This window comes from Strigops habroptila, chromosome 1 (genome assembly GCF_004027225.2).
Source record: "Strigops habroptila isolate Jane chromosome 1, bStrHab1.2.pri, whole genome shotgun sequence".
Classification (NCBI taxonomy): domain Eukaryota; kingdom Metazoa; phylum Chordata; class Aves; order Psittaciformes; family Psittacidae; genus Strigops; species Strigops habroptila.
The window spans coordinates 105319626-105344950 of NC_044277.2; the positions used below are offsets into that span (position 1 = coordinate 105319626).

At 39.7% G+C, this 25325-nt stretch overlaps 1 protein-coding gene across 4 annotated transcripts in view; it reads left to right on the forward strand.

Moving 5' to 3' along the window:
* Positions 1-25325, forward strand: part of DPP6 (dipeptidyl peptidase like 6) — a 560201-nt gene that overhangs the window by 513630 nt on the left and 21246 nt on the right. For all 4 annotated transcript variants that reach the window (XM_030488693.1, XM_030488709.1, XM_030488690.2 and 1 more), the window contains exons 13-16: positions 3948-4055; positions 4635-4726; positions 6305-6352; positions 8530-8648. In XM_030488693.1, coding sequence (XP_030344553.1) covers positions 3948-4055; positions 4635-4726; positions 6305-6352; positions 8530-8648 — 367 coding nt within the window. The remainder of the gene's footprint in view (positions 1-3947; positions 4056-4634; positions 4727-6304; positions 6353-8529; positions 8649-25325) is intronic.

Here is a 25325-nt window from a genome sequence, read left to right on the forward strand (position 1 = left end):
TCTGCCAAATTTGGGATAAGCTTCTGAGGCACTCCTCGATTTCTTCTTCTCCTGACCATTTGCACTGACCTGTGTTGCGCAGCTCTGAACTCCAGAACCAATCCCTCCAGGAGTCACAGTGCCCTCCAGCAGGCTCCCATCACCGTATCTCTTCCACCAAAGCTGAAGTCTTTGGTGGCATCATTTTGATACACAGTGATAAATAGGTTGGTGGAAATGGAGTTGCTGCCTCTTTCTTTTACTGATAGTGATGCAGGTTGGTTCATCCCACCAATTCCTTCTCCAGCTGCAGGCTCATCCTTTGTATAGTGATTATTCCTTCAGCTCTGAGGATGACTGGGTAGTCTGCAGCTCCAAACACTTATTTCTTTCCTCCTCCACCCAGGGGGCAATAGCCCATCACAAGTGAGCAGCTCTGGGTAGATCTCTTCCTCAAACCGGCCACTGTCTGTTCACACAGGTCTCAGAAGGCAAATGGGACACTTAGTCACACTTACTTAGTCAGTTTTAAGCTCAATTTAAGCTGCTGTGGAATAAGTCATACAAGAGTTACGTTACTTTTTTTTCCTTCTTATATTTGAGTCAAAGAGCACTGAGTTGTTGCTGCGTGCAGCTGATGTGAGAACAGCTTTGTCCTTCATCTGCACAAAGCAGAGGATTTCTGGTAACTGGCCTTGAATGTCTGGGTAGAATTCATCTGTCTAAATACAGAGATCTAGCTGAGCAAGGAGACAAGAAAAGCCATAAGGAGTTCAGAAGTGCCCTAGCAAGCCTCACTCTGCTTCCTCTGCTCCATCCCTGTCTTTAGCAGGCACAGCAGCCAATAGTATTTAGGGACAGTGTGTGAGCTGGCTGCTCTCCATAGTCCAGTCCTCTCATATTTCACCACCATCTACAGTAAAATGACTACAGACATTTGAGGCTATATCCATGTCTATTCCCTTTAGGATCTGTTAATGAATCATGAGTTTGTTCAATCTCTTTTTGCACCTTCTGATACCAGCTGCTTCCATAAGCCTCCTGTGGCAAAAGCTTCCAAAAATTCTCTACCTGTTACACAGGAAAAGTATTTTCTTGTACCAGCTTTAAACTGATCTATTATTTTCAAGGAGGGTTCTTCTGTTCTAGTGTTGTAGGATTCAGTCAATAGTTGACCAAAGGCTCAAACTGTTTATATCACACGCAGAATATTTTAATTACATGCCCAGTGTAGCTCCCTACAGTATAAAATCCTGTTCTAAAAGCCTTGCAGCCTGATGTCCCCCCCATTTGCCATACTGAATAAGTCACATCTCTGTCAAGATCCTAAACCAAGTTCTGGGCTTATTAATGCATTGTCTTTCCAGCAACAGGAATATGCAAACAGGCTGTCTCATAACATCAACCGAGTGCTAAAGCCTCACATCCGTCATCCATGCTGTGTACCTCCTTCCCCTGTAACTCTGAATGAAGCTCAAACTAATCTGCATAATGCCTGCTCTTACTGGCAGAGATGTATTGCTGGAATATGTAATGCAGTAGGCACAGATATAGAAATGTCAGCTGAACTCATTGCTATTTATCTCAGTAAAGGAAAACCTGTCGAACAGAAGGTTCTCCCAAGTTATCACAGTTGTTTTTCAATGAGGTTTCTCCTGTCATGAAAGACATTCGGAAACAATATAGAGTTTCATGTTTTAGGCTCCAGAACAATGTCAGAAAGAAATGTAAGCATAATTTCATCGAGCTGCAACAAGCCATGAATGGGTTTAAAATATACCTCAAACCTAAGCCAGGAAAAATAAGAGGGCAAACAGTTTGAACACCTGTTGAACATCTATGTCAGCAACACAGGTTGAGTGTACACTCAGCAAGTTTGTTGATGACACCAAGCTGTGTGGTTTGGTTGATGTACTGGAGGGAAGGGGTGCCATCCAGATGGACCTGGACATGCTTCAGAGGTGGGACCATGTGAACTTAATGAAGTTCAACGAGGCCAAGGCCAAGTGCAAGATCTTGCATCTGGGTCAGGGCAATCCCAAGCACAACTACAGGTTGGGTGAAGAATGGATTGAGAGCAGCCCTGAGGAGAAGGGGGTGTTGATTGATGATAAGCTCAACATGAGCTTTCAGTGCATGCTTGCTGCCCAGAAAGACAACTGTATGTTGGGCTGCATCCAAAGAGTACTGCCAGCAGGTTGAGGGAGGGGATTCTCCCTCTACTCTGTTCTTGTGAGACTCGATCTGGTGCACTGGATTCAGCTCTGGGGCTCCCAACAGAAGAAGGAGGTGGATCTGTTGAAGGGGGTCCAAAGGAGGCCACAAAGATGCTTTGAGGGCTGGAGCACCTCTCTTATGGAGACAGGCTGAGTGAGGTGGGCTTGTTCAGCCTGAAGAAGAGAAGGCTCCAGGGAGACCTTAGAGCAGCTTACAGTGCCTAAAGGGGGCCTACAAGAAATTTGGAGAGGGACTTTTTACAAGGGCATGTAGGGACAGAACAAGGAGGAATGGCTTTAACCTGACAGAGGGTCTGTCTAGATTAGATATTAGGAAGATGTTCTTTACTGTGAGGGTAGTGAGGTGCTGGCACAGGTTGCCCAGAGAAGTTGTGGATGCGCCATCCCTGGAAGAATTCAAGTCCATGTTAGATGGGGCTTTGAGCAAGCTGGTCTAGTAGAAGGTGTCCCTGTCCATGGCAGGGGAGTGGGAACTAAATGATCTTCAAGATTCCTTCCAACCCAAACCATTTTGTGATTCTAGGATTCTACTACAGTGTTGATAAATCTGATAAATAGTGGAAAACAATCAGGGAAGAACTGGGAGCAAAGGAACGTAGAGTAAGAAAAATGTGTTAGCTTATAAGAAATAAAAATGTTTATTTCTTTGCTGTAGGTGTTTGCATTAGCCATAAGTCTCCACATACAATCAAGTTCTTGCTGGTTCATTGTGGTATCTTGATGTGTGCCAAGCAGAAAGCAAGGTGTTTGACTAACACTGAACCAAAGGAAGAGCCAGAAAAGGCTAAGCAACAGTTTCCCTGGTGACTGCCCTTGAAGAAGAATGATCTGCAAAGCTGGGCCAGAGATAACAGGGCTCAGCCAGTCCCCAGGAAAGGCTGATATCACATGAGAGATTCAGCAGAGGTCGAGCTCTTGTTTTAGTCCCAACTATTCAAGATTCAGAGTAGAGGAGTTCCCTTGGTACAGTACTACTCTGTCACACCATATGGACCATCCTTCTGCCTTCCCTTGTAATCTGATGTTCAACCATCTCCTACAGTAAAGACTTCCCATATGCCTCGGAGTTTCTGTACCAAAAGAAGACAAAGACCCTTCCAGGAAATGCTTGCTTGCCATATGTGGTTTGCTTTCCTTCTGCTAAGTCTCTTCTCTCTCCAGCTGAAAGTTCCAGGCACCCAATAAAAGTCAATCATCAGTTCACCCGGGAGCTCTGTGTCAAAGGCAGTTTTGCAAGATGTCCTCCCCTTTGTAAATAATTTAGTGAAATAAATAAGAGATTAGAGAAAGACAGCAGTTAGATGCTGCTAGCTGTGTTTTCTCAAGACCAGGAAGAAATCAGTTCTTCCAGACAAGTAAACAGGGTTTGTCACACTTGTGCCAGCAATGTTCATACCATTTCTGAAGGCTTTATTCCAACTGCTCCGAGCAGTCAGCTGTGTATGTGTAGTTTTTGCTTTGCAAATGGGAATTGACTTTATAGCCAAGGAACTCTCCTTGCTGTCTGTCTCCCTGTCTTCCCACAGCTGAAAAGTCTGCTTTCCCAAGAGCAAGAAGCAATAATCTTCAAAATTTTCTCCAGTTTTCAGTGGGCTTTTTGTTTGCCTCAGGTTGCTGTTAAAGAGCACTCTCTATTTCACTGTGAATGAATTTCACAGGGTTTGGGAGTGCTGAGCAATTCTAAATACAATAAATTAATAGTAATACATCACTTGAATTTGCTGCTTACAGAATGAAGAGCCAATTTTTTCCAAGGATGGTCGGAAGTTTTTCTTTGTCCGAGCCATTCCCCAGGGAGGACGAGGGAAGTTCTACCACATCGCTATGTCGTCATCACAGGTGACTTACACACTGTCACTCCTTTGGGTCTTACCAAAAGCAAAAAGCAGTAAAAAGTAGTAGCTGTGTTTGTACTGGTGGAAATGTAGAATGTGGGGTTTGGGCGTAAAAGAAAACCTTCAGTGATGCTTTTTTGGGCATATGATAACATGAATTTCCAAATGAGATACATAGAAGAAAAAGGTCAATCAACTGTCTCTTTCCAAACAATATCATTGCTTTGTTTTGGTTTTATAATGCCTCTTTACTTGTACATACATAAGTAAATTCCTGCACTGCCATAACGGATTAATCAGAAGTTTATGGGCACACTGGATTAGAGGAAGGGGTTTGAAGCTGTTCTGTGCTGAACTCATCCCTTTATCTTCAGTGGAGGTATAGTTAAGATGATTCTGACTTTCTATTACTTCTATGTCTGCAGATTCACAGAAATAGGAGGGGGGATGTGGAAATTGCAGATGCATAGTTTCTTTTTAATAGGCAATGGAGTCAAAAGAGCATCCTTTTCCAGAAGAGAAGCTTTGCTCAGATATCTTCTTTCAAGAATAAAGACATCTAATTCTCTTCTCTTTCTGGCAGCCAAATAGTAGCAGCGACAACTTGCAGTCAATTACATCTGGCGATTGGGATGTGACAAAGATATTGGCATATAATGAAAAGAGGCATAAAATGTAAGTAAACTTTGGCCTGACAAATCAGTCTTCCTTTGTTTAGCCCTGGTTTGTTACAACGGTGTTGTGCATGCATCTGAAATGTATAAGCATAAGGAGATGGAGATAAGAGAGCATGAGAAGCTGTCCCCATGTTGTCTTAACCTCTTGTACCAGTACATATGTTTTATCTTATTTTGATTTTTTCTGTATACTTCAAACCTCTCTTTCTGTGACTATTAAACACATTTGTATAGATGAATGATTTCTTCTGCTGCAACTTCTGATATCAACCTCTGAAGGAAAGAAGTCTGTTTTCATTGACCACCTAGATAATCAGTTTTGGAAAGAATCCTTTATTGACCTACAAAAATATCAATGGATTAGGAAAGAAGTATTTATCCATAATACAAAAAAACCTACCCTTCTTCACAGTTGCCCTTTATGCTTGTAAAATACCTTCTGTAAATGTTTTCTTTTTTAAAATACATTTCAAGAACTTACAAAAGAAAATATTTGAAAGGCTTTCTGGAATCTAATACCATATAGATTCCTTTCCAGGCAAAGTTTCGGGTGGGAACAAGGCTCCCACCTCTTGGTTTCTTAATGTCACTGGGCAGCTGAGTAAAAGTTTCTGGAATATTATAAACTTTAAATGATCATTAAGAGCACAATGTCCCTTCAAGGTTTTGAATGCCCTCAATTACCAATAACTTCAGTACAATATAAGGGTCTTTAGCACATTGCAGAGCTATATGGCAAACTAGCACCAAAGTCTTATTTGCATTTTAACTGGCCGGTCAAGCAGAAAATGCCACGTACAATTTGTGGAATCAAGATGTACATCTAAGCAAGTGCAGCTTACTGGCTGGGGTAAATATACTGCCTGACATTTTATTCACCCCATGGACACTACATTTGCTCCTATGGTCTGTCATTATTCACATTAAATGCATGTGGGGATCAGTCTGGACAGCACACATCAGACAGAGTTGGCCACCTCCAGCAGCACCTCTTGGTTACTTTCAGAAGCTGTCACCACACAACAGGGCTTTCGCTGTTTAGCCAGAAAAGCAGTTCACCACAATCTCAGCTCAAATCAAGGGCAATAAATAATTCTTCAACTTCATACTCTGTCTTCCCTGAAAGTCCAACTCCCGTTTTCAAAGAAGACATTTCAGTGGGTTTTGCATCAGACCCCAGTAAGCTATCTATCTGGGCAAAGAATAAAAAGTGGTCAGAGAAGTAAAAACTGGTTCTAGAGGAAAAAAAAAAGAAAGGTATTTAAAGGAAATTCAGAGCCAGAAATCTCGAGGTAAAAATGTGAAGGTCTTTCACTTAATCACTTGATCCTTTTTGATCTGCTGTCATGACCCATCTATGACCCAAACATTTCCATGCTTGTTTTAACTGCAGTGCAGCCTATGATGTCCTTGCTTGAGCCTCTGTGTGTCTCTCTATGTTTTTTCTAATTCAGCTTAAACCTTCCTGCCTTTACAAGATCGGGAAAATGGCAATGTGAAGGAACATGTTGTATGACATACTTGTAAAATACCCTTTTAATTATACACTTGCCTTTTGACTTTTTTTTCCCCCCAGTTATTTCCACAGCACAGAAGATCTGCCAAGGAGGCGACATTTATACAGGTATGCGCTTTACTAACTTTACATACAGAATGTTCCATTTTTTCAATTTTACATGAATGATTACCTAAGCAATTCCAATAGAAACACATTCTTACATGTTTGTCTTTAATGCCATTGCAAGATCTTGCAATGTGTCACTGGAATAGGCAGAATAGCATAACAATAGTGAACAAAGTGCTTGACATTTGGAAATGTTTTACATTTAGCAATTTTTCATTTTAATGCAAATTTTGAATTTGTATCCATATTGATAAACTGTCACAAAACTTTCCAACACAACTGCTTAAGACTTGAAAGAATTCAGAATTACATAAACTAATGGTAAAACTGATTCTATACTTTCAGATAGCAGTTTTCACACAAATTTGATCACACCTCACCTCTTCATGATATTGAAAAGAAATAACAATATGTTATGTTTGCAAATGTTTTTCACAATCCCTTTAGTATCCTCCCTAACTGTATGATGATTAAAAGGCAGGTTTATAGTAAGCTATTGGTAGTGCAGCTATAAGGAAATATTGTGGGAGAAGATTACAAGGAAACCCAAACTTTCAAATTTTCATTTTGGAATCATTATTCCATTTGTTCTATTTCTCTTCTCAATCACCCTGCTGTTATCTCAGCATCTCCATCGAAAGGCAGAGCTGGTGATAGCATCAGTTGATAAGGGACAGTCAGTATGTTTTCCTTCGCTAACATGGTGTCGTGCCTTTTTTTCCTCAGTGGGAAGGAAACTAGAACAAACTAAATTACCTGTAATTGAATCATTTTTTCCTTCTGAGACCTCTATGTCTGTTTGCTTTCATGTTTTTTTGAGAGTAGCTCGGCTCAGTGTTTATTTTCTTGAAGAAAAAAAAATCAAAATTATATTGACCTTTCATTTCTATTCAAAGAACAAAATCTCATTTTCAAAGCCATGTCCAGACAGAGCTGCTCAAGAGCTGCTAGTATGAGTCAAAGCGCTTCCAACCCTCGCCCATCTTGGCATACAGCTCACCCTAGTGCCTCATTAACCTCACCTCTCCGCATAGGCAGCAGGGAAAGAGATGCCCAAAATGTTAATATCCTTGACCTTACTTTGATTACACAGTGATCTTGGCCTCACTTCAGGTATTTGATTTCCTATGCTTGATAGCTCAACTGTCTCTCATTCCAGCCCAAGGGTGTCAGCTCAGCAGCAACCTTGGCATATGGTCATTGACAGAGCTCCACTGGAACTCTGACAGCTTATATCAGATGAAGATCTCTTTGGGTTTTTTTTTTTTTCTTTTTGTATCTGATTTAGTAGCTTTAAAATGCATTTAAATCATGATCTGAGCCTAAACAAGAACCCAAGAGCTACTCAAGAGAGCTACAGAGCTACCCAAGAGCTACAGAGACTGACTTGATCTCTGTGGCCCTAAATGTTTGCTCAGCCTCACCTCTTTCTACCTTGAAATGTTAGCAAAAAACCACTCATCTGCTTTACAGCCATTCTGGCAAGATCCATTAGTTAATATTTTTGAAGCATTTTGAAGTTTCAAAATGCTATAACAGTGCAAAATGCTTTTTATTAATATTAGCTAATAATCTGTAATTCATTCTTCAATGTATAGTAGACTCTTACAAAGCACTTCTGAGCATATGGACAGGCCACATTACCTTCTTAAAAAACAAATCCCTAAGTACAATATTTCCTTTCCACCTGGATGTTATAAGAGCAACTATTTAAACCCCAAAAAAGGGTTTTGGCCTCTGAGGCAGCTGCTAGCAAACCAGACCAGTGTGACAACCAATAAGAAACTTAAAGAAAGCAATTCCAGCTCTTTATTATCTAAGTAGGCATAGAAATACTGCTCCATTGTTTCATGCCTTCGTTCACTAAATTATGACTTTGTTTTGTGGCATTCCAACCATCATTTTCTTTTAAAAACTATACCTTACTTCATAACCACCTGACCTTGCAAAAAAGAAAAGACATCAGTATCCTTTTATATACTCTCCATTCAGGCAAAAGAAAAAAAAAGAGCCATTACTGTGGTTTAAACTCAACCAAATGGAAATACTTTGTCTCTTGCTAATGCTGGACACATTATATTTATGTTCTTGTTCTAATGTACAGGAAGGTTTAAGTAATGTTGCTTCCAGATAACATTTGCTCAGTGACCTTCACGGACTTGTATTAATTTTTTCAGTGCAAGCACAAATGGGAACTTCAACAGGCGGTGTCTGTCCTGTGACCTGATTGAAAACTGTACTTATTTCAGTGCATCCTTCAGTCACAACCTGGAATACTTCCTACTGACATGTGAAGGTATGTTGGGTTTTGTTATTGCAGTTGTTGTGCCTAAGGACAGGATTTAGAGTCAACATTGATATCTTAGATATCCTCTGTACCTGTGGGCAGCTTTGAAAGACTGGCCAAGCATCCTTAAATTAAAATACCAGTAAAATCTAGACGACATAGAACGTCAGAAAGTTTGTGAGAGATAAGCCAGCGAGGTGGGATTAACTGTGGGTAGCTGGCACTGAGCTCCAAATGCATCAGCTCGTACCAGTACTGTCAACAAGGGCATACAAAGTAAGTTACAATGAAAAGACAGTTTGCAAAGATAATGGCATTTTTCAGAAAGCTACTTAATGTATAATGTGCGTGCAGAATATCTAGATTTTCACTGCTTTTTCATCATAAATTTACCTTAACATGGAGTAATCTACAGGTTCTGTGTCGAAAATGCCTTATAGTATCCAAAAGCCTAAGAATCGAGAACATTTCAGAAGAGGCATAAAGTCAGCTTTCTCCAGCTGTTACAACTAAATGAAGAACTCCATAGCATTTAATCCTATGTAATTTAATTCTATTTAATTATCCTAAATTGCACACGCAGTGCATACACATCAGTTGTTCACTGTGATTGAAGCTGCCCAAATGCCTGCATGCCCTCTAAAATGAGTGTTGCAAAGCATCAAGCAAGCATGAAATGCCTTATTTTCAACAGCTCAGGAAAAAAACAAATGTGTGTGACAAAAAGAAGAGTGTATGCTGTCATTAAGCAGCTAAGTAGTATCTCACTGGACACCAGTGGTCTGTTTGGAATGTCTGGACTGCTCCTTCTCTGACTGGCAAGTATTCACTGGTGCCAGTAACTTTTTGTGGTGAACACCAAGGATGAAGAAGTATTTGAAATGATAAAATGGGATATAACCAGGATAATCAAAGATTGGAAAGGAGAATGGTTAACACAAAACTAAGCAAAACATCTGGACATGGAAATTTGTAAAAAACATGTTCTGTCCCAAGAAAATGAACTGTGTTTGGGGTGCATTTATAGATATTCTAAAAAATATCTGGCGATACAGTACAGAGAAGTAGCATTAACAGTAAAATGGACTAATTAACAGACTACCTGTAAATCTCTGAATGTATAGTTATGGCAGACATATGCAGAGAAGTGTCATTTCCCAATGAATATTCAGTTCTGTAGTAAATGTTATTATGTTTATGAAGTCTTTTTCTCTTTAAAAGAAAAACCCTGTATATTTTCTTTTCTTGTTTTCATATGAAGAAAGGGTGTTAGTACCTACTAGAGACAGTATCCTTTTCTTTGCACTAAGATAATTAGAAGCATTTGTGAATAACAAGATTAAAGTTTCTACAGAGTCTTATCAACAGTTAGGAGGTGATATATTTGGATTGCATTATATCTCATTCACAAAAACCTGCAGTGATGCCTGAAGAGAGTTTTTGTTAGTGTGTACATTAATCCAGGTACACTAGATAATGATTTTGCGTAACAAGCTGTGGGTCAGATTCTCAGCTGTTGTAAACAAGACTTCCATTATAAGGTCATTAGAGTTAGGTCTCTTTACAGATCTAGTTTTGATGAATGTATCTTTGTCTAAATTTTCATTGTACAGGACTAAATTCTCAAACTGTAATGTCAGTGTAGCTCAAATACAGCCCAGCTTGAACTATGGAACTTATGTCAGTGCCTCCATTCAGATACCTTTGCAAAATATGTATCCATGAGCAAATACAAAGATCTTGCTAGGATTTCCATTTTCAATGATTTTATAAAAATACCAGTCCATTACATTTGGTGGAGTTATTCCTTATTTACATAACTGAAAATGAGACTTTCAACTTCTTTGCATTCAAGCAGTTTACAGGCATATTTCTTTTTAGCATTTTTTGTGTAGGATGCATCTAACTTCAGATATCTGCTTTGGTAAATTTACAGCAGAGACAGCTCTCTTTGGTTCCTGGTCTACCTGATGTGGTTCATGTCAGTGGAAGCATCTGTTCTGGCTGAAGTGCAGACTTCTGGATGAAAGTACCCATCCTGTCAGACTTTGAGTATACAGCCAGGGTAGAGCTGTTGTGGTTTGATGGAGAATCACTTGGATCCACTAATAGGAGACTTCTTTTCCCACAGCTCCTCCCACTGCTTAGCTAGAGTTTGGCCTTGCCTCACTTTCCCAGGGTATTATTTTATTGCTCATAAGCAGTCATACTCTAGCATCTTTTTGATAAGCAGGAAATCCTATTTATTCATATACATATATAACAAATAGATGGAAAAGTTACTTGAATGAGGGTACACCAAGGAGTCCTGCTTGTCCTGCAGTTGATCGAGAAGGTAGAGCAGGCCACCAGAGCGGACAAATATCTGCTAACCAAGGGCTTCTGCCAAGAGTTCCTACATTTGCTTCCCCCAACAAATCACAGTTGGAGTCGATGTTAATGGCCAGACTACCTACTGCTGTTTGGTGCTTTCTTCTCCATCTACATTGTATAAAAGCACCAAGAGCTCAGGTCTTGCTGTATACTCTCTGATTGCCTACAAAAGTGTGTGTTTGTAGCAGTGACTTGCATATGACTTTATGTCAGGCCCATAAGTATCTTCAAAGGTAGCTAAATATAAATTATTTTACTGTCATCAAGCCTGTAATAATTTAAAAACCTATATATTCTCAGCTGTATATAGGAAAAAATGCATGGGCAAATATTTTTGGCTTGAAAATTATTTCTGTACTGACACTTAGAAAGTAACCTCTACCATACCTCAATTTCACTCTATCCCTCTTTGTTAACTTGCTTTATGGCCTTCAGTTGCAAACTTCATTGAGTTTAGAAACAGACACAGTTGTGGCTCAGCTTAACTTCTCTAAAATGGATGGCAAGGTTTGTAAGATTTGATTAAGCAACTGATGCTTAGAAAGTACTCTGTGATACTTAAATGAAAGGCAATGGAAAGGGAAAACATATATCTTTAGTTAAAAAAAAAATCCAAAAGGTCAAGAGTTGGAAGTTTTCTACTCACTGCTTTGATACCTTAGAGGCAGCATATGATTATCTTAAAGGATTTTTTGCTGTCTTGCAGACTATGCTTAACAGCAGTGCTACCTGGCACAGACTGAAATGGGAGAAGTATGATATAATAAAAGGTAACCTCTCTTTCAAGAGGACAATGTAATTCTTATGTCAGGAGGCAATATTTATTGCAATCACTCAGTCCCAGAAGGCTAGTTACCTTATTTTTCATCTAATTTTATATGCTCATGATTGAATTATTGTCGCAGGATCTAAGGGAACATGATGCCTTGCAGACTACTGTTAGATGATCTCCTCTAGACACTGTTGAAAAAGCAATATGTGCTAGAGCAAGGTCACTCCTACTGTCATCTTCATCGTAAAATATGGTCTTACACTTCTGCCTCCTCTCATAAACCAGCACAGGAACTGCCACTGATTCACTCTAAGATAAACAGAAGAGAGATCTGGATGGAAAGGTTTTGCTACTTTATAAATAAATTTAACTGAGGTTGGGATTTTCTCGTCTGGAATAGGATGTAAAAATCAATTGCATGGAGAAAAGGGTAAGAAAATACAAGTTTTGGCTGCAATTTATTCCTGTTTCTTTAGTGGGGCTCAGACATGTACAGTGCAAGGCTGAATGACACTGAGCCAGTAAAGCACTAAAGCCCATTTTTAGGTGATGGCTCCTTCTCCTCTGAAGGGTGAAGCCTTATCAACAGCTACAACTGTAGTGAGCTGTGTAGTGGTTTAGTATTTCCATTTTAAACAGATGCACCTTGTCTTCAATGACTCCTTCCCTCAATTCCAAATGTCACCTGCCAGCACTGTTAAAACGTGAGTCCTAATGAGGTTGTTCATGGGGGAAGAGAGGATATGCAACCATTTCTGTTGCAGGCTAATGTGTACTCTGACACTCCATGTGGCAGGTTTGCATATAGTGCCTTCACTCTCATAAAAAATCTGAGAAGTTATTCAGAACTGGCAAAGATTTTCTGGATCCCATAGTTCAAGTCCCTGCTGTTACAGACAGTGGCATCATAGCATCCTTTACATTAGTTGGTCAGTCTCCATCAACAAACCTCAGCTATGAGCTGATCTTGGCCAGCTCAATACACGTAGAGAGGTGTATGGTTCTCCACAAAGGGTTAATGACTTCTAGCTGAGACAAGAAGAATATAAAGGAAGACTTCTGGCACATGCATACATTAATGCAATTAATGCCATTAATACATGATGAAAATGATAAGGGTGGGTGTTGTTCATGGAATTCCTACCAGCCTGCTAATTAAAGTTCTCCATAATCATGCATTATCAGGAAGAGATTAATCATTTTTTAGGGATGACACAAAATTGGTAGTTACACAGAGGAGAGAAGACTGTAATGAGGACTAAGAAAAAACTATTGTCTCATGCTTGGCATGGTGACTGGTGATAGAGAAGTGCCTTTGCCACTGCACTGTGTATTATCCTTTTGTTCATTGACCAATTTGGGAAAAATCAGCTTTCACTTTGAGAACAGACAACAGTGTAACAGAACAGGGAACGCTATCATCTTCTATAGGTCTCAAGTCCTTCCTTCTTTTCCAGAAACAGTAAGATTGTTTTGATCAAAATACCATAAAATGGCTACAGTTTATCCTAGCTCTTTGAAGATTATCTCTGCTGGAACCTGTGTTTGTAGATGACTGATAGTCTTTACTGTCAGTATTGTGGAGGTCAAATGACTTTAAAGCTGTCTCTCTCTTTGGAGGAAGAAAAACAGACTCTTCTAACAAAAATGTTGCAGTATTATCACTTGATTTGGATGTCCTCTCTAGCACTGTGGTTATTAGTAGCTTAGCCTTGATGCTATAGATCAGTAATCACAGGTAACAGGAATGAAGTAGTTTCTGCCTTTCCTAGCAGGCAATTTTGTAGATATAGAGCAAAATGATATGTTGTAACTGAGCTGTGTTTGATAAAATACCTAAAGAACCAACAGGAAAGGGATTTATCTGGGTATACGTCTGCTTTTCCCCGGGTTCGTGCTCTGAGCCAGCAGCACGATAACAACAGCTCTGTAGCTACACTCCTGGCCTTCAGTGCTGAAGGGTGCCTGGGAAATCTTTAAAAACAGGATTTATAGCTCTTAGGTGCTGCCAGATAAAGTCCTGGTCAGTCCCATAAACAGAGGACAAATGGTGCAAAAGTCCACGGTAGGAAAACTTTGCAATTTAAGGATCTCCTTTGAAAGTGGTTGATGCTACTGAAGAAGCAGCACAACCAAATTAGTAATAATCTGAGTCAAGTTCCTTGTACCATTGTACATGTAATACATTCTGTCTGTGTATTTATGAATTTTAAAGACAAGTGCTGCAAGTTTATTCTTTATAGAGGCAGCATATAGCTTGAAACTTATCAGCTCCTCAAACTGTTTCTTGAGAATTTAATTATCTTCTTTCCTCCCTCTTGGTGGAATATGGAAACACCATCTGGACATGGGAACACTGAGGAGCATTACTTGCTGCTTCCACTTATTAGATTTAATCTGAGCATTGAAAAGTACATTTCTTTTACTTTCCAGATTTTTGTTGGACTCAGAAAAGGCTTTCACTACCAAATTTCGTCAAATCATCTGGCTCTGTTTTCTGGCAGGTTGTCCTTACCTTGCTTTAATCACATTTTAACACCATGGGTCCAGAACATGATTTAGGAAGGTTCAGCCTCGTAGTATGGAGAGGTCTAAACTCATAGTTTGCAATCATTTTACCTATCTAGATTTTTATGTCCTTTGATGTGGTCACAGCACAAGCTTCTGCCCACACAGATGATACAAGTCTGAAGTATATGGTTACACTTCTGAAGAATACCCCATACACAGAATTTTGTAATGTAGGTGTGTCTAAGATACAAAATATGTTAAGTGAAATCACTAATTTATAGTGAGAGCTGCTTTAGGAGAATGCATCAGCTCAGCATTTATGCTTGTTGGGACCAGGATTCAAAACAGGACTCACATCCTTGATCACTGCAATCTTTCTAAAGCTGGTCAGTGATTCCTAACTAGCACCTCTCCTGCTTTCTTCTAATCACATGGCAAGGACTTTTTGCTAAAAACCACTAGCCAGCACTCCTGTGCAAAAGAACTTTTAAAGGAAGCTGGAGGTGGTTGGAAAAGTGGGAAAACTGGGTCATTAATGCTGCCTTGTGTGCATAGCCCAGTGCTGTACAGCTTGGGATAAACTCAGCCAGGAGACAGGTGGGTGGGAACATCCTTTGAAAGGCCAGCATCCGGCACCATTGCCATTGGTATAGATCAGCTCAGGGACATAAAACCCATGGTTTTTTTTGGTTTTTTTTAATATGATTAACCTTAAAATTCTGGGCATTGTTCCTAGCATTGTGGCTATATTTAGATGCCATTATTGCATAAAGACTATCTTTTTTGAGAAAATCTCCTAGTATTTTATTCTCTCATGGGATTACCAGCTGATTTAGATAGGCTCGAATGGTCTCCAAAGAAAAGCTAAATTAAAACCAATAAAGTGCTTGGATTTTTTGATGAATTTCACTGTAACAAAGTAACATCTTATTTTGCCTGTCTTCTTATTGATTCAGTCAGTCTAATCTACACTTTCTTTAATGCTGAGTTTGGGGAACTTTTTTCCCTGAAAATCCCATAAAATCCTAGAGGTATGAGTTTTAATCAACAATTATCTTCACAAAAATATACTAGTTCTATCATATCACTCATGGGAGTCTTTTGTCTGTAATATTCAGCACAAAAAAACAGGAGCTTCTACTGCTACAAGCTTATGTTCCGAATAAAAGTGTCTGAATCCTTTCTGCCTCAATAAAGAAGATCATGACATTTGTCTTTCACCATGATTGTCAAATTACATTTTGCTTCAGTTTCTCCATTAATACGAGGCGGGCATGGGATCATCACAGAGCTATTATTGGCAGTAATTTGTGTATCTATGTCTCTCTGAACAGGAAGATCTTAATATTATTTAATATCTCAGGATAATTCTTTATGAGATTTAGCAGGATACAGGGAAGAGGAAGTAGAAATTTTATTGCTGGCAAAATAAATACTGCACTGTTTCATTTCAGTTGTGGAAAGATGCATAAAGCCCTTTGCAACCTTTCCCCAGATGATCATTCTCATGCTTTTACCAAATGGGGAGCAGCAGTACAGTGAGAATTAGTGGTTTGCCTATGGCCACATCTTGAGTCAAGTATCATGACCCCCATTTTTTTCCTCATATTGCAAGACAGCCCTCCAAGGAAAAGCACCATTGATTACTGGACCAGAACAGAAACGTGTCTAGCTCTGTAACCTGTCTCCATCAGTGGATGGTGCTTAATTACCCTCTTCAGGATTTTTGCAATAATGTACCCATCAGGGACATGTCTGCCCAGCTCCTGCAATAAGAGGTTGGTTCATGCCTTCAGGCAGGAGAATAATGAACCTCTTTATACATCTTTCTCCATTCCTTCGTTTAATCAGACCTTTTAACCTGTGCCATTTGAGCCAGACTTACCATCCCTGGAAAGCAATGGAAAATCTGGAGATAGGGGGGTTTTATACTAACTATGGACAAGCAAATGCCAGGAGCCATAAGTCAATGTAAGATGTCTACCATTCATAAAGTAGAAGTTCATAAAGCAACATTTTGACCACTAAATACATTGCTTATGTATTGCCTTACATGTCACGTAGACATCTTGCGTATCACAGTCTCCTTGACAGCATTCCTGGCACCAGATTGCTCTTAGTAGTTGTTATGCTCAGGTAAACATCAGTACAAGCAATAATGAAAGTATGCAGCTTAGCTCTTCCCTGGATACTTATGGTCTATAAAACAACTCAATATTTAGGCAAATATATCTGCAAAAAGTAGGTGAATTGCTTTCCTTTTTCCATTTCTGTAACAAAATAATCATGTTATTTGTATAGTACTGTTGGATTCTCTAAATCCTGAGTTGAATGTGGACACCTATGATACATAATTACAAACAGGTGGTTTTTATAATACTTGTTTTAATTTGTTGGCCTGTATCTAGACATGGAGGGTTCAATGACACTTTTGGTAACAGTGATCCGAGAAATCCTAACTAGCTGCAAAATGCAAGTTAAGACACATGGGTTTGATTTTTTTATTCTGTCACAAGCTCCTTTAGAGGACTCAAGCATATCTTGTAATTCCAGCTTTCTAGAGGTGTTACGAAAATAAAATCCATTACTGACTGCAATGCTCAGATATGCAGTGACAATAAGGGACATAGATGGATAAATTACCAGAGTGGTTTTGAAAGATTCAGTGAATCTTCAATCTGTTAACTGCAGAGAAACCTTCCTAGCAGAAACCCAGCTATTAGTATGCAGGAGAGCACTCCTATAACAAAAGCAGCATGTGAAATGATTAAGTCACTCCGGAGTGAAGAGTTAACAAGCCATGGCTGCACACGTTTGCTGTTAGCTCACAGCACCGCATGATGTTTCATCTCAGTAGCAATTCAATAACTAGTCTGTAATTACATCACAGGCCTTAATAAGCACAGGGCTAGTCCTCCCAGGTGCTGAATGCTCTTAATTCCCACCAGCCGCAGCAGGAGCTGGCGGAAGCCAGAGCAGCAGAGGAGCGCCTTGGAATGTTGCAGGATGGGACTCCAGCAAGACCAGCCCCCCGTGCCACTGCAGGATCCCTCAGTGCCTTTAGAGATAGGTGACAATCTCTTGAATGAGGGATTGGATTTTGAGTTATAGAAGCAGTAAAACAGCTATGAAAAATATAATAACCCATTTTAGCTAGAAGCACATGATGTATTATATAGTTTTACAGCACTGTGAGTGTGTTAGGAGACCCAATGTAGCTGCAAGGGGGAATGTCATCCCGCAGCTTTTTTGGTTTGGAGGGTCCTTCGATGTGTATGTGTGTGAGAAATTTGCTCCCTGTGGGTGATATGGAAGTATCGATCGACTAAGAAGGGATTTGAACAGGGAAAAAAGTGCTTGTCAAACACTACAGTGTTTCATTAAAAGTGTTTTCTGTCAATAACACCCAGGTTAAAATTACAGAAGGTAGTTTTCTTGCCTTTAAGAGACAAGAAGCTGAAATTCCTATTTAACTTCTCCAGGTGACCACTCCACATGGTTTGGGGCATCTCTAGCAGACATCTGTGGGAAGCTTGCTGCTGCGCGTAAAAGTATCTTACACCAGGGCCTGAAACAAATGTTAAATGCACAGAGGGGAAATACTTACATTTAATCCCTACTTAAACTTAGTTATGTAGAAAGCCTGCTGCCTGGAAATACTTCTGAAGCATGTGAGTTTATTGTCAACTTGTCAACTAATAATATCATAAAACTACTGATCATGGTAATGGCAAAGCATCTTAGAGATGCAGTTCTTACTGAAATTCAGGTAAATGCTGTCTAAGTGCAGTTGGTCCTGCTGAAAGGGACAGAGCTGAGCAATTCAGTTGGCCTTTGGCAAGGATCATAATAAATTATGTCATTGAAGTAGTCTGAAGAGGCTTAATTAAAAACAACTGAAAGAACAGCCTAAAAACAGGCTGAAACAACTACTAGAGCTGAAAAGGAGTTCTATTAACCAAGTTGAGAGCCTATGGATAGAGAAGCTCAATAGGCACGCCCTGGTTTAGACAAATGTGAATGGTTGCTTCCTGGATTTTACTAATGGGGTATGCACCAGCTGCCACCACACCTCAGTGCAGCCATATCAGTAGCTCTGAAGATCTCAGCCAAGGTTGAGAGCCACCTTTAAATACTTTCCTTACTGCAGACACCGTAAGCAATAGCTCCCAGGAGGTTGACCAGAAGAAGGCGGCTCAGGGGAAGGTGGTTTCTACCTGCTGTCTTTACCTTACCTTGCTGTGAAATGCAATAACCTGCTATAAAGCACCTTATTGTATTTTTCATCAGTACATCTTGGAGGACCACAGCACTGTATGTCCACAAGGACTAGAAGACAAAGTCAGTGCTGCCACTGAAAGAGTGTCCACCCTCTGTCCAGCTTGGGGGCTTTTTCAGCAGTCTGCTACCTGTGCCATGAATAGTCTTACTCTGAGCTGGGTACAGGAACTGAACTGAATGAAAATTAAATATAACTTTCTTTTTCTGCTGTGTTCAATTCTAGAAGCTGTTCTGGTGTTTTGCTGGATGATTGTACAAACATTCCTGATCATGCAAGGGAGTGGGAAATGCTGGGGTGGGACCAAGTGGCCAAGGTGGAGATGGAAGTGGACAATACTAGCTTAAATTTTTTAGAGAACCACAGAGTGATGATTCGAGAGCATTTTATGGGCCATCTGATGAATGCACCTTGGAGTAGAGTGGTAACTATATTCTCTATTATTCAAAAATAAATTAGAGTTTTTATCTGGTGGCCCAGATTTATGTTGTTTTCTATCACAGCAAGTGTTTATAATATGCTTCAACAGAAAGGTTTGCTATTTATTGCCAGATTCTCTGAACCACCCAAGCTATCCTTAGCCTGAATCTGAGGTCTGCCTCAAGGGGTGGAAAGCAAGTGTTTGGCACTGTGCTATGGGGATTTGAACATGACGTTGTCTTTCTGGATAGAGCAGGACAGGCAATCCGCAAGAGTGTGCTATCCTTGTGCTACTGCATAAGCTAGACATCCTAGCCAAAATGTCTGTCTAGCAAAATCCAGGATGCATAGGAAACATGGAGATAATGCTGAAGTGCAGCTAAATGTCTTGCAATGGGATAACGGCCTCCAGGAACCAGGCGTGACCTAACGGTGTGCAGGCTCCTACCCAGCCGCATGCTAAATGCATGCTAAATGAGCACAGCAGCCCTGCTCATGCCTGGAAGGCATTCCCAGTGGTTGCTCACATATTAGGTCACTGGGTGGCTGTTATCTGTTGTGACCAGAATGGTTTCCTATACAAGGATGATTATGGCAACACTTGGGTTTTTGTATACCTAGTAGCGGGAGGCTGTAATTAGTGCTTCCAGGCAAACTGTGACCTTTTGGAACTTTTCCTGAGGCTTATGAAGCTTAAATTAGTTTCTGCTGTTTGAAAGCATGCACAGACTTAATCTCTGGGTCCTATTTATATTATAATTACTATATAATTCACATTTGTATTCACTTGACTCCCTTTCTTACTTAACAGCCGAGGTTGGCTCTTGCATTTCAACTCCTTTGTGCGCAGTTCGTGGGTCAGAAATCCCGTGGGTCAGAGCAGGATGGGGAGTGCTCATTCTCACATTCTCGCTCCCTCACGACTTCAAAATAGCAGACTGGTATGAAAAATCCCTTTTGCACAACCAGAAGGTACGACAAAAACTTTTTCTCCAGGAAAAAAGAGGAAGCTATTAGTCATTTGGAATTTGAAAGAGAACTTCTTTAATATCAGCTGTTAACAAGACAGTTATTAAAGTAGTCTGAGATTAATTAAAATGGTGGCTTTTGTGGGTGTTCCAGTCACATTTTGTCTTCCTTTAAGTAGACCATTCATTTGTGTTATAAAATATTTTACATTAAAGATGTGTAAAGTACCCATAAATACTCAGTGACATGAATAAGTGGTGAAAAAAATATGCATAAATATTTAATAATAAAATTAATAGAAAACACCTGTGATTTCCAGTGCATGAAAAAGAAGATTGTGGAATGAAAGTGAATCTGCTATCCTGTTTAAAATTACTTCACTCTGCAAAGCACTACGTGTTCCTTGCTTTTACATGCTTTGATCCCATTTTCATTTCGATTCTTGCTTCTAAATATGAGCTGTCTGGCATTGCCCAGAGGAAGATGATCTATCATCTGCTTGCAGCCAGAGTTCTTGTCATTTGGTCATTCTGTACATATAAAATTTTATCTGAACTCCACTCATAGGAGACAAATGACCATGACAACAGGCTTCCTCCGATGCTTCACATAATGAAGCTTCACAAATCAGGCAGTGGCCTCCTGTATGTTGAGACTAGGGTGCATGTGTGTTATTTCCAGCTATATGAGTGACCTTGGTTGAACTCATTATTCTGCTGTGGATAGTACAGATGTTACCATCCTGCAAGATTTAAAGCTTCCTCTAAGGAAAACTGCTTCTTTTACCTTGTCTGCCAGCTGGATCAGCTGTAAGGTTTATTGGTGGCCTTTGTTTTCTCTTTGCATGATACTTGTTTAGTGCTTTATTAATGCAGTCAGTACATTAAGGATATATTAAAACCTGACAACTCATGAGATGAGAACAGCTTAATAACCAGACAATGTGAAGCAATGTTGTTTATGTTTGGTAGTTATTCTGTTGTTTTGGTGGGGGGGGTTTAAGTTAATATCCAACATCAATTATCACTTAACTAGCTAGGATATCATTATTTTGTTGCAAGAGAATTTTACTTATGGAAAAGAATCAATTAAGATTATCTATATCAATTTATAATAAGCTTTTAATGGAATAAACTCAGAATATGCAATGGGGTTTTATTCTGTCAGTGCTAATGAGTTGTGAATGACACTGAGAAGAGAATATTTTCTTCATGCCGTGATTACAAAGAAATATCCTTTTCCCTTGAATATACCAGCAGTATGTTTACTAGAGAAGCTGGAAGGAGTAACAGGGACTGCAACGCTTTTCCTCCCCTTCCAAAGCTCTACCAGGACTTGGCTACAGTCTTTCAATCATGACATCACTGTCATTTATGATACTTTTTGATTATAAAATCAGAGAATCATAGGAGAATTCAGGTTAGAAGGAGCCTTAGGAAGTCTCTAGTGCAACCTCCTGCTCTAAGTAGTGTCAGAGAAGAAATCAGACAAGGTTGCTCAGGGCTAGTCTTGTCTTCAAAGCCTCCAAGGATGGAGAGTGCACAACCTCCTTGGGCATCCTAAGTTACCAAGCACTTTCCAAAATAGGCAGGGAATACAGAAAATGTCATGAATGTTCCTCTGCATATGGTATTTCTCTTAGGAATAGCATATGCTCATCCAATAAGAAACTTACATTTAAAAAATGGGGACAAATGTTAAACTTTTGCTTTCAGCTCTTTTCAAAGTTTGCAGAAAGTCTGGATTAAAATTGAGTTAAAAGGGGTTAAATTAAGGGGGGATTCAGTTAGAAATATCAGGAAATAGAAATTGGAAAAAGAAAGAGAATTGGGTATGGGGAGTTCTCTGTTCAGATTCGTTCTTCCAACCATAGATCTGAAGCAGCAGAACGAAATAGATCAGCCTTTTGGTAAGTCAGTGATCCCCACATGAGTTGGAGTGGTTGCCTCCTACCTCTGGGACTTTTATCTCCAAGTACACAGCCATGGTGCACGATCAGGTTTGGGAAGTCTGCAAGCAAATTCTCTTAACCTTCCTCCTTTTCGCTGCTGATCTTATCACTCTAATGGATGAATGTGCACTCTGAACATTTCTTGAAGGTAGTACGTTTTCTGTGTTCCTCTCTGGAACCATCCACATGCATTACTGTATTATGGCTTTTGAAAACCTTAGCCAAAGCTTCATGAAAGGAAGGAAATGCTTTCACTCAGCCCACTTGATGTGATACCACATTGGAGGATATTAATTAAGAGGGAGAGGATGGGGATTAGTGAAAGAATTGTAAGGGAAGGTTAAGTACCAGCTAAATGAAAGAAGGCAGTAGATTATGATAAAGAGAAATGTAAGGCTAATTGGAGATCAGCAGCAGCATTCATTAGGAGCTGGCCTTGAGAATGACCTTACTTAGATCGTTCCCCAGCAGCCTGGGAACCCAAAGCTGGATGCAGCTAATGGAATTTGTTAAGGCCACAAAGCTGATAAGCATCATCAGAAGGCAGAGGGAAATACTGGAGAAGCTGGCCGTCTTGCAGGGCTGGAGTGGGAGAAATTAATAGTACAAAGACCAAAATTAATCACATGGTGACTCAGGGCAAGAATTTTGTCTTGTTTGCTTGAAGCTCAAGAGTTACAAATGCCTCAGAAGACCAGATGGGTGCCTGGGCATGCAGTGCTGGTCCCTGAATGTCTGCAAACTGCCTGCCAGCTGTGATCATGGAAAAGGCACACTTTTAGGATGGATCAGGCAAACAATTTTCCGTAGAACTGGGCAAGTAGCAGTTTTATTGTATAAGAACCAGTTAAGACACTCTCTGCAGCAGGAGTAGAGTCCTGCTCATTTCTGTTCAGGAAGGAGGAACTAAATGTGAAATGCTCTTACATTAAAGAATAAGATGAAAAGGAATTTTGTCTTACAAAAAGGAGCTAAAATACTCCAGCTTATCCTACTGGATGAGAGCTTTGGGGACACATGACTGCTCTAACTATAATGGGAATACCCATGATTGGTAGAAAACAGCTTGTTGAAACAAACCCTTAAAGGTGTAAATTGGAGTGACAGCCAGTGTAGCTTCAAGTTAGAAGGCAGCTCCTACCAGAAGAGCAAGACACAAGTAGGAATTAGCAAAAACAGAGTTATATTTGCAGGGTATTCGTTAATACTTTTATAATACACAACTACCTGAAGAAGCAAGGGAGGGTCTTCTCAGACTTGGAGGTCCCATGTCCTTCTGTGGTTTAGTGACCATAGGACAGACAGCGGGATGGAGCCAGTCAGTGTCAGCCCAGCTTCCCACACCTCTGTTTGTAGGTGCATCTTAAAATCCCATATAATGGACTGAAGACCTGATCATGCTAATTCACTTGAGCAACCTTTTGAAAAATGCATCAGACCTATTTTGTGCAGTATAATTAAGGACAAATCTCTTGCTCATTTGCCCTCTAGACTCTGCTATCTGAAGCTGCCTCAGAACAACTAGATTTATTTCTGCTTTCCATAAAGTAAGCATGAAATTTATTACCAGTATCAGACAGGGCAGAAACAAGCACTACCATCAATGCGGTTTATGCAATCCTGAATATCTCCCAAGAAAAATACAGTATTGATTGTTTTCCCTTTTATTTCCTGCCATTCCTGAGGGCTCTGTATTCCAGTGTAGTGGTTTAACTGTTAAATGTTTTTTCCCCTTCCCTGAGAGTTAGAGGTATTGCTTAATTTACCTAAAAGGCCAATGACAGCAAAATGGTGAATGCTTCTAATATGCTAAGATAGGCAAAGACTTGCCAGTGGCAGTTAAAGACCTGTAGTTTAAAATATGTCAGCAAAAGTGGTTTTTTTAATCCTGAGTGAACAAAGCAAAGAGAGAGATGGTCTGGAGTGTGAGGCATCTCTGCCCATGGCAGGGGGGTTGGAACTAGATGATCTTAAGGTCCTTCCCAAGCCAAACCATTCTGTGATTCTGTGATTCTATGATTTTACAAGACAACTTACATTTGCAGAAGTAAAGATTAGATTAAAAAGCTAAATACCTTGGGGAGGGTGAACAGCAGCACAAATCTGTTTTATGTTTGTGTCAACAAGGTTGCCAAAGCAAACGGCACAAACATCTGTCTGTAGCATAGACTGGGAAATACTATAAATGGGAAAATATTTTAGTCGTAAGTAATGGTTCACAGAACTCCCCATGTCTTTATTTATTAAGCTGATAATATCACCCCAACACATGAACTTTATGCAGCACGTATAAATAATTCATGGATTAGCAAATAAAGAGATCTGAAATCTGTACACAGAGATGGCTGTTGCCAATTATCTCACTTGGGCAGAGCCAGACCCTCTCAGCTCCCATTGCTTGCAGCTGCTCTTTTAAATCATTCATCAGTGCTTAAGAGATATGCTGGTGGCACTGGCAGAGAGTATTTGAATTTTCATTGTTTACACACTGTGAATTTAGCTTCTGGTCTGAAATTATCTGCCACATTGAAGTGTTTGAGAATATGGATAAGAAGAATAAGACAATTCCTCTTTTTTCCTTTTCTTTTTTAATACTTATGTATTATTACCTTTTTTGAAATTTTACTTCGTATTCTTTTTAGAACCATTACTTTTAAAGTTGCAACTGATAGAATTCCCTGTGCTGTTTAGGTCATGTAAGCATCAGGAATATTGAGGAATATTCCCTTAAAAATATTGCAAACCAATGTCTGGTAAATATTCTGTTCAAAATTGTGTGATTTCAAAATTGTGTGATTTTCCATTTTTATTCTGGAAAGCTACACCTTATTACCAAAATTGAGCAGTAAGGTTACAAAATAGAGTTGCTTCTTTCTGATAGTGTTTAAGCAGAATCCTCTTGGAAATAATAATGAAAGCTGCTTAAAAAATTAAAGACAAGCCATGGCCAATGCTTTTTCTTGTCAAATTACTAAGGCACTGAGTTTCTGTGCACTTTCATATCACAGTGGGTAGTACTTCCTCCATGATAAATTTGACCATTTCATTATAGTGGTATGGCTTAATTTACTTCTAGCATGCATAATGACAGTAATGTTTTTAGGTCAGAGGCCTTGTGATAAAGCCAAGGTTTTAGCTGTATTAGTTGAAAATCTCATTCCTGTAACTAGAGATTTAGGCAGCATTGTTAAACATGCATCTATCCAGGAATGTGTAGAGTATGTTTATACACACAGAAGTTCTCGTGTCAGTAGCTTTGCTCCATTCTCTTAAGCTAGAAACAGAGCAGCAGCATTAAAACTGCTGTGAGGTTACTGGAGTTAACTGGTGCCATGCTGGACCCAAGGAAAGGGAAGTGGAGCCTGCAAGGCAGGTGAAGCAGTCCCAACTGACAGCATTTCAGTGCCTCCC